Raw genomic sequence first — 10434 nt, forward strand, 5'->3', positions numbered from 1 at the left:
AAGCCACCCAATTACTAGAAGATGAGCTAATGCCAGGCAGATTATAAGTCAACATAAGAACCGATGCTATCTATGAACAGGACAAAATACAAAAACGTATGCTCCCAGCAATCTCTGTGAAATTCCACTTCTTACATCCACAATATAAAAATGTGTCACTTTTCAAAGAATTACTATGTCTATGTTTCAGTCTAATTTTATGCATTCCCTTTTAAAACTTCAGGAAAGTTGCTGAAAAAACCGTTACTCACTTTTCTTGTCAGAATCAAGTGCATCATCTTCTAAATCTTCATCGAAAATCTCCCTGCCATCTTCTACATAACCAACCCCATCTGTAAAGAAAAGGAGTCACACTTTACAACCAGGCAGCTACATTTTAATTTAGCAGAGAAACATAGAATGGGAAGGTTAGCCAATTGCCACTATCTCTTCAATTCAGAAAGGAAGTCTTAAAACACTATTATTCCTAGTGACATTTATTTATTAGCCTTCATCTAATAAGCTCCTTTATATGCACACAAGAGATTAGACTAGGATAGGCAACCTTTTTGTCCCAAGGGCCATATGTTGGCAGTGGGCATAGTCAGAGACGGCAGTTGGCAGAGCCTGAGCTAACAATGGGCAAGGTTTAGGATCCTCTTCCCTCCTCTCTCTCTCACTCACAGATTCTCCCTGTACTTTTTTTACAGGTTAAACTCTCCTCGCAGTTTGTTCTCCCAGAGAGGAGGTGAAGATGCTCTAGACCAACTTAGTTCATGGTTTCTCTCTCAGATCCTTGAGAGAAGCCTCAGAGCATGGAGGATTAGAGCATATTTTCCAATTGTAGCCCATTAAACTCCATGGTTTAATTCAGAGAGAAATACGGAGTACAGCAAGCTGGATCAGGAAAAGAAAGCTTTCCCAGCCCAAGGAGGGAGCAGAAAAATTCAGCAGCAGTAGTGGCATGGAGAGATTGGTAGACACTAGGTGGGCCACAGGGGAGACCCCCTCCCCCATTGAGGACCACATGCAGCCCATGGGTTGCTCACATGTGGATTAGACAAACTCTATGGAATGTCTGTTTAATTTTGCAAATAGCGAAGTTTCCCTAAACCACATCACCAGCAATCTAACAGAAGACCTGTTTTAGTATCAGCCCAGAGATAAGAATGAGAAATTTAATCCATTTCACAAACCGTCATCCACAATCCAATCATCATCTTGGCGCTCTCTGACAATCTTAGAGTATTGCTCTTCATCAATTTCATCATAAACACTTGTGAACTCCTCAACCTGCAACAAGAGTATAACCATTGTAGCTGCACCTCTTTTTTAAATGGACCAGAGAACATACAAAAACACTCATATTCAGGCATTATCAGGACTTCTATTTAGATGTAGATACTCTTAACATCAGAAGGCCTATTTATATTCAGTAGATTTAATTCGCCTTCACATACAGCACAACATGGAGAACCACTTCCCTCTGGTACAGTCTCAAGCTGCTAAAAATACAAAGAACTAAAACCGAAATATTCTTTTAGTTACCTCATATTTGATTTTCTCACCAGCCTTTGCCTTTTTCAAACGTTCCAGTGCTTCCTGTCTCCCTTTTTTAGATTTTTTCTCACGGCGTGAACGTGAAGCCATAAGATTTGCAGAATCAGTTGCTTCTGAAATGCACAATAGTTGTTAACAAAGGTTAAAAGTGGACTGCAGAACTATAAACACAAAACAGGCACATGCAGAAATATTAACACAATACTATGGTAATCAAATGCCATTACCAATAAAAGATAACAATTTTAAACAAGGGTAAGAAACCTTTTTCAGCAGAAAAGCCAAATTCCAAACTGAGAAAAGTCGGGGAGTGGTGGAGGCAAAGCATTTCCAGCATGCAACCTCAACTCAAGAACACTTGCTACTCAGAAAAGCACAGCATAATCCCCTCAATAAGTAACTTATGCATGTCTACATCCAAAGCATGAATAGCATCCTAAAATCAAAGCAAAGAAATCTAAGTCAATATATGTCTACTCATAGAACAGAAGGGCTGGAAGGGGCTCAATACGAGTCCAACCCCCAAACATGTCCAACCCCTCAGACCCAAGCATGACTGCATTATGCAGAAGCATGAGAAGTACATTCAGATAGCACCCTAAAACCCAATCCAATGCATGTCTACTCAGAAATAAGCAAGAGCAGCACTTCAGAAATTCAAACTTTGAATTCCTGCCCTCAGCCAAAAATAAGATAGTAATTAAAAACATAATTAAGAGTGTTTAACTGTACTAAGGATGGTTAGTCATGGACGAGTGAGAAGCACCAGCTGTAGTGGCAGAAAAATCAGAAATCCAATAGCTCCTATGGCAGTGGGAACTAATGATCACTGACAAATGTCTCTGAAGCCCCACAGAAAATACCAAGCATTGATGAAGAGCTCCAGAGAATTCGAAGAACTCTGAAGTGCTCTGGAAAAGCAGGGCAGGGCGGGGGGGCGGAGAAAAATTTAAAAGGGCAAAGGAAGAATCAAAGGGAAGGGGGCATGGTAAAAGGAAGAAGGCATGACACCAGGGAGAGCCTCAAGGTCCAGAGGTTCCACATGCCCAATTTTAAATGTGCAATTGGTATAAGTTACAACTCACCAATAAGTTTTCTGCACAGAACCTATCAAAATAATGAGTCACTTTTTCCTTTATATCTTCATTTCATCATCTCGCCAACAGGTGACAGTGATAACTGTTATTTTCAGAGATGAGGAAAAGAACTTGAAAGGGCACAACTACCTATTCAACTTACAAGAGAGTTTTATACTAAATTCCACAGCTACGATACAGTACAGTAGTTTTTAATGGTATGTAATCTATATTTATTCTAAACAAAAAAGGAGGAAGAAATTCCCAAAGCACTGTTACTAGACAGAAACTGATTACCTCTACTCAAGAGATCTAGGGTTAAATTAGATGTGACACAAGATATCCCTTACTGGATCTCCCAACATGTTTCTTGAGTTAAAAGCAACCATAGGAAAGTGGGTGCTTCAAAAATGTGGGGCAGAAAAATTTCTACATAGGATTTACTGCTGCTATATTTTTCTGCAAAATATTTTCAATTTCTTAAAATGCATTGTTTCATAAAATTAACATAACAAAAATATACAACAGCCAAAGTGGGCAGTTTTACATTTTTAATTAACTTTTTTCAGATGTCTATATATACAAAAAAAAATATTTCTCTTATGTTCTCTGGGCATGGTAAAATGAATACATTGTTTTGCCTTCATTTTTATTTCTTCAGATTTAAGCAGCGGGCTGCAGCCAAACTGTATATGAGCCAGTGGCTACCCATACAACATGCTTTCCTGCCTCTCCTCCCCAACGCAGGCCCCTGTGCCCCATGAAAGTGTCTCCAGGGGACTGGGGGAGTCTCAGAATTTAAAACCCTGGAATGCAACATGGGATGCTGCAGTGGGGAGACTTACTGAGAGGTTCTACTTGTGCAACTTGATTTTGGGCGATTCCCCACTGCACTGCAGCCTCTCATGCCACTACCTCAGTTACATCTACCAAAAATGTATCATCATCTCACCATAGCATGAGGAAGGCAACCTTATCTTGTTACCCTGTCCAGCAGCGGAGAAAAGGACATAGACAAGACACAGTCTCTATACCAAGGGTGGAGACCTGTGCCCTATCATCCCTCACCACTGGCTATGCTGGCTAGGGCTGATCAGAGTTGCAGTCTAACAAGATCTGCACACACATTCCCCACCCCTCCTCTATAACACCTGTTTTTTTTTCCACCTGTTCAGCAAAACATTTTCAACATTTGCTAGAAATGCTTCCTACTCAGACAAGTGATTATGACACCCACCTATTCCAGGTTAAATAAACATTTCCCAAATATTGTTAGCACTACTTTAAGTACATTGCTAATTCAGTAATCTGATCAAATGATCAACATTAAGATATCCTTACCTTTCTCATGCAGTCATTTATTTAAGCAGAAATCTAAACCCAATTCACTTCAGTTTTCCTAATTTTAAGAACCAAAACGCTTTTCAGACAGGTATAATTCTATGTATGCTTACTGAAGAGCACATCCCACTGAACTCTATGGGCCCTTTGAGTACATACGGTTAGGACTTTGTTGAAATACCCTTAAAAATTAGTAGGCATTAAAAAAGGTCTATTTTTTTAAGTGAAGCCTTTTAACCAGATGAGTATTCATAAGATAAAAGTATTTGTAAGATAAAATAGGACATTTTTGGCTATTGTAGACCACTCAACAATTACAGTTATAGAACAGTTGCTAGTTAGAAGTACTAGAAAATGTTTCCTTAATATTAATTTGGTGATACATTTTAGTATTGATCTCCCCACCACACAAAAAAAGATTATAATTTAACATACTTCCCTGAATTCCCATCATGTCCTCCATCAACTCTTTGTTCTATAAATATTCAAAAGGGGGGGAGAATCAGGGCTCAAGATATTTATGTCATCTAACCAAGTATTACTGCTATCTTTAAAAAAAATTAAAGCATTTTTTTGGGGGTAGCTATGACACACATGCTACTGCAGGCCTGATTGTCTGTGGTAAGATCATCTCCAGGTTATGAGTTTAGAAAACTACTGGCAACTGCAGAATAGTTAAGCCTCGTTTTCTTTCATTTGTGTCTATTAATGTGCCACAAATGACTACAATAGCTAATATGCAAACAGCTAGGCTAGTAATTTTTTGAGGGTGAGTTATAGCGGAATCCTCTTACTCAGAAGTAAATCCTACTGTGTTCAATGGGGATTTCTCTCAGGTAAGTGTATATATAGGAGTGGAACTTTAATCACTCTGATGGTCTTAGTTGCAAGGCTTCACTATTCTGATAACCCATGCACGTTTTCAGAAGCGGAAAACAATTTTCCACTTTGGTTACTGCATGTTGCATTTAACACAAGTGGCATCCAGACACTGCCCCACCTCCCCGCTCCAAATAAAAACCTTTTCAAGTCAACCCCCCTTTTTTTCTTATTTAACTACAGAGGACAGAAACTCTGTAGGCTTGGAGAGAAGTGAGCAGAAGGAACATTTTCTTATTTCATGCTTCCTTCACAAGACTCCAGTGAGGATGACTAACCCAACTGATCTGATTGATCAGCCTAGTTCTCTCTACCTGTCAGAGTCTTCAACAACTATCCTGACTGTACCGAGTCCCCCAACCAGCACCTTAAAAGAGCAATGTTATATGGGCTGCTGTCTCCAGTCACTGGGCATTTGGGGCGCATTTAAGGTAACATGTAGTTTTCATCCATATGCTGCAATTGCCCTGAAGCCATCAGTGATAGTGATGGGAGTTTCTAATGGCCTTTGCTATTCCTAATAAATACAAGTCATTCTGATGAAAAGTGGCTAGACCTGGAATCTGAATCTTTGTCAGCAGTCAGAGGAAAGCAAAGGAGTCACGGGAAGGAAAAATATATATATATTTAAGGCTGCAAGCCTTGCACCTGACAGCAAACACCACAGAACCCTGCAGGACTTACTTTCATACAAACATGTATAAGATTGCACCACAGTGGGAGCACCAAAGAGAAAAGAAACGAAGAGATTTAGAGGATGGGTTGTCATTCGAAACCCCTTATTTGCATGATTTATTGCTAAGGCTTACCGGGGAGTACGCCTCACTAAAATTAATGGGACTTACTTCTGAGTAGACATGTGTAGGATTGCACAACAAGTCGCTCTGAGTCTCCAGAAGAAAAACAGGTTTTGAATCCGCTAAGGGTGCAATCCTGTGCATGCTTACACAGTAAAAAAAAGAAAGAGAAAAAAAAAGGTCCTACAACTTCCAGCATTCCCCAGCCAGCACGAGGTTGGGTGGGGAACGCTGGGAGTCATAGGGCTTCTTTCTATCTAAACATGCATCAGATTGCGCCCTAAATAAACAACCATTAGTCCCGACTCAAGAGATCTGGGGCGGGGGAGAAAGACTGCGGGACTAGCAGCAGGCTGCTTAGGGTGCCTGTAACAGGCTTGCCCCGGAGCCACCATCCCTATTTATAGCGGTGCTGAACCCAGGTCCCCATTCGACGGGCTTCCCAAGGACGAATAACCCTCTGCCTCTCCTCTGCGCGCTTCAGCGTCCGCCCCCCGACTCCACGCTCGCCTCCTTCCCTCGCTTTCCCAGGAGCCACCCGCTTTGGCCCCTTCCGCCAGCCCTCCCCCTCGCCGCACAGCACGGCGCCCTGCCCCGCGCTCGTTCCCTGACCTCCACGGCAACCATCGCCAGCCCCGTCGCGCGGGCGCTCGCCCAAATCCATGGCGCGGCCGGAGCGTAAACGAGAACGCCGCAGCCGCCCGCCGAGCCTCCGAGCCGGCCCGCAACTTCACGCTCCCGCGCCAAAGCGCCTGAAAGTGGCGCGAGAAAAGAGACCCAGGTGCCCCGGCCAGAAGCACAGCCAATCAGAGGCCGCGGAAACGATATCCGTCCTGCCTATTCCGCTTCAGGGTCGAAGAGGAAGAGTAAGGAGTGGCTGGGCGGTTTCTGGGCGGGGGAAAGCGTGCGCGCGGGTGCGGCACACATCATTTCTTTGTAGTTTCGTGTGTTCGGAATGCAGCGAAAAGCGATGCGGGCGGGGGAAGGGGGGGATTATGGAACGAAGGAGTGGGCTGGAAGAGGCGAATTTGTAAATCAGCCTTCCTCAACCTGCTGGCCTCGGGTTACTGGACTACAGCTCCCAGCATCCCTTTGCCAGCATGGTTTCTGAGGGGATGCTGGGCGTTGTAGTACCAACACATCTGGGGGGCACTAGGTTGGGGAAGACTGCTGTAAATGGTATTGGGGCCACCTCACTTCACCCCTCTACCACTCCAGATTCCTTTCCTTCCCCACCCGCTGGACTATTTTCTTGTCTCCTGCCCTAATGCTAAAAGCAGGCAACTAGATTTGTACATATATTATCGTCCATTCTTAGACATTTATGGACTTAACCATTACTGTTGTGTTTGAATGGTTCTGAATATTTTTAATGTAAATCTTAAATGTGCATTTGGAATTTTACCCCATTTATTTTTCCCTGGTGTGTGGGTTTTAGTTAAGTCAAGGTGGGTTTTATATTGCATTGATTATCGCACAACTTTGTTTATTATTATTTTTATAACTTTATTACTGAGATTTGGGTGGGTGAGCTGGGTGGGGTTGACCTGACTCAGCTCTGCCCACCTGGGTACTCAGTGCAGCACCAACATAGGTTGGAGGGCGCGGGTGGGGTTGCTGTGGGTCATAGAATTCCCATCTCCAGGAGACCACTCCACCTTGGAGCTGACCTTGAGGGGCTGCACCTGCTGTTGGGCCATAGAGACAGATTGGGGATGCTGCTGGTGTACTGCCCAGCCTGCTGCCCAGCATCCTCCCTGACTGAGCCGGCAGAGGCATTCTCGGGTGTGGTGTTGGCGGAACCCAGGATGGCGGTTCTGGGCGACTTCAACTTCCATGCTGAGGCTGTCCCTGGAGTTCCAGCTCAGGACTTCATGGCTTCCATGACAACCATGGGGCTGTCTCAGTTTGTCATCAGCCCAACACATGAAGCAGGGCACCCCCTTGATTTGGTTTTTGCTCCAAGTTGTGAGTTGGGTGGTCTGAAGATTGGTGCGGGGGAGAGTCCATGTAACCCCATTGTCACAGACCATTTCCTGGTGAGGTTTGAACTCGCAGTGTTACTTCCCTCCTGCAGGGGTGGGAGACTATTCGGATGGTCCGCCCCAGGAGACTGATGGAATCCAATGGATTTCTGAATGCTCATGGGGATTTTCCAGTGGGGAGAGCTGGTGATCCAGTTGAGGCCCTAGTCTCACTGTGGAACAGTGAGATGCGGAGGGCCATCGACTTGATTGCATCTGAGGCCCTCTCCAGCACTGTAGAGCCCGCTCCGCTCCTTGGTATACTGGGGAGCTGCAGTTAATGAAACAGGGTGGACATCAGCTAGAGAGTAAATGGCATAAGATTCAAAGTGAAGATGACTGAGCACATTTTAGAGCACATAATTGTGCCTATTGCATGCTGATGCGGGCAGCAAAGAAGACCTATTTTGCTGCCTCCACTGTGTCCTCAAGTAGCGGTCCAGCGGAACTCTTCCGGGTGGTCCAGGGATTGTTAACACTCTCCCCAGCAAATGGGGCCCTAGCCCTGTTGAGGACCTGCTGTGACCTTTTTGCATCATACTTTGAGGACAATGCTTGTCTCTGCAGCGAACTTGACACTGTTGTTATCACAGTTCCAGTCGAGGTGTCTGATGCCACCATCTGCCCAATTTTGTGGGATCAGTTCCAGTTCCTGTGGCCTGATGATGTGGACAAGCTGCTTGCAGTAATGCGACCAACCACATGCCCTCTCTATCCCTGCCTAAAAAAAGCTAGCCGAGGAGGTATGACGAGGTAGGTTCACAGAGTGATAAATGCTTCCCTGCGGGAAGGGGTGGTCCCTACTGTCCTTAAGGAGGGAAGGACACTCCTAAGAAGCCCACTCTGGACCCAATGGTATTAGATAACTACTGCCCAGTCTCAAATACCCCTTTCTTAGGGAATGTATTTGAGAGGGTTGTGGCGGAGCAACTGCAGGCACCCTTGGAGGATACTGATTATCTAGACCCATTCCAGTCTGGGTTTCAATCTGGTTATGGGACTGAATCAGCCTTGGTCACCCTGATGGATGAGCTTTATTGAGAAAGGGACAGGGAATGCAACCCTGTTAATTCTGTTGGATCTCTCATCAGCTTTTGATGCCATCAACCATAGCATCCTCCTGGATTGACTCTGTGGGATGGGTATTGCACTGTGTTACAGTGATTCCGGTCCTACCTATGGGGTCAATTTCAGAGAGTAACATTGGCGACTCTTCCTCGGCCCCTTGGCAATTAAGCTATGGGGTGCCGCACGGCATCATCTTGTTTCCAATGCTGTTCAACATCTATATGAAGCTGCTGGGAGTGGTCATTAGGGCATTTGGAGCTAAATGCCATCAGTATGCTGATGACACGCAGCTCTATCTCCCTGTGATATCTGAATCAGGAGAGGCTATGCAAGTCCTGGATCAGTGTCTAAACTCAGTAATGGGCTGGATGAGGGCCAATAAACTGAAGCTGAACCATAGCAAGACGGGAGCCCTGTGGGTGAGTGGTTCCCAAGTCCGGGAGATAGGCGCATTGCCTGTTCTGGATGGGGTTGCACTCCCTCTGAAAGATCAAGTCCAGGGGTACTCCTAGACCCATCATTGTCGCTGGAGGCCCAAGTGGTCACAGCGGCTTGGAGTGCCTTTTACCAGCTTCGGCTGGTTCGCCAGCTACGGCCTCTCCTGGACAGGGATAGCTTGACCACAGTGGTACAGGTACTAGTAACCTCAGGACTGGACTACTGCAACACTATGTGGAGCTGCCCTTGAGGCTGGTCCAGAAGCTAGTGCAGAATGCAGCAGCTCAGCTGTTGTCAGGAGCTGCCCCTTTTCAGCATGTAAGTCCTTTGCTGAGGGAACTGCACTGGCTGCCTATTCGCAACCGGGCCAAGATTAAGGTATTAGTACTAGTGTACAAAGCCCTAAACAACTTGGGACCAGGATACCTGAGAGAGTGCCTTCTTCTTATCCAACTTGCCCGGTCACTGAGGTCATCGGAGGGCTTGCTCCTGGTGGTGCCACATGGACCTATGGCCCGGTTGGAGTACACCAGGAAGACAGCCTTCAGTGTAGTGGCTCCCTTCCTGTGGAATTCCCTGCCTTTGGAGGTCAGGCAGGCACCAACATTGTGTTGCTTTTGGCACCTCTTGAAGAAGTTATTATTTCAAGAGGCTTTCCCTGAGTGACCAGCCACAATTTATTATGTTTATATTCTGTTTTTTTAATGTTTTAATTGTTTTATTTATGGGTTTTTATTCTTTTATCTTGCTGTTCACCGCTCTGAGATCTTTGATGTGGAGCAGTATATAAATATTGTAAATAAATAAATAATGGATGCAGGATCATTCTCAGCCAGAGGGCCAAATTCCATTTTGGAGAAGCTTTTGGGACTCATTTCTGGTAGTTGGCGGGGCTGAAGGCAAAAAGGGGCAGGACCAAAAGTACCAACATATTTTAGCTTGAAGCTCTTCCAGCAAGTAACGAAGCCTTAGGAGAGGCATTTCAACCTTTTGGAATGGGTGGAAACTGCAGGAAAGCTGGGGAACTGCCAAATCATCTGTGGCTGGGAGAAACTGAGTGGGACCGGGGAAAGGGGGGTGGGGTCATCTGGGGAATCTGGGAGGGCTGGATTTGGCCGCCAGTCCTAAGGTTCTGCATCTGTTTTATAAGCTGGCTCAAAAACTTCTGGAGAGGCAAGACAGACATTTATTAAATAGAACAAACTGTACCAAACCCTTGTTACTTATTGTTATGTAATGGTTATCATTACTAACCATTTCTTTTTTTCCATG

At 45.0% G+C, this 10434-nt stretch overlaps 1 protein-coding gene across 10 annotated transcripts in view; it reads right to left on the reverse strand.

Moving 5' to 3' along the window:
* POLA1 (DNA polymerase alpha 1, catalytic subunit) overlaps positions 1-6386 on the reverse strand; it is a 312738-nt gene extending 306352 nt beyond the window's left edge. For 9 of the 10 annotated variants that reach the window (XR_014789154.1, XR_014789153.1, XM_084843983.1 and 6 more), the window contains exons 1-4: positions 6245-6386; positions 1528-1652; positions 1176-1272; positions 252-332 (exon numbers count right to left, since the gene is read on the reverse strand). Coding sequence is in view for 8 of the 10 variants with exons in the window: in XM_084843983.1 (XP_084700109.1) it covers positions 252-332; positions 1176-1272; positions 1528-1652; positions 6245-6296 (355 nt within the window). In the remaining 2 variants the exon portion in view is untranslated. Of the gene's footprint in view, positions 1-251; positions 333-1175; positions 1273-1527; positions 1653-3567; positions 4432-6244 lie in introns of all 10 variants that reach the window. The other variant, XM_084843986.1, reaches the window with a different exon arrangement.
* Positions 6387-10434: the final 4048 nt, after the last annotated feature.

This window comes from Heloderma suspectum, chromosome 3, assembly GCF_057233095.1.
Source record: "Heloderma suspectum isolate Gila_16-S chromosome 3, 16-S_ref, whole genome shotgun sequence".
NCBI classification, from domain to species: Eukaryota; Metazoa; Chordata; class Lepidosauria; order Squamata; family Helodermatidae; genus Heloderma; species Heloderma suspectum.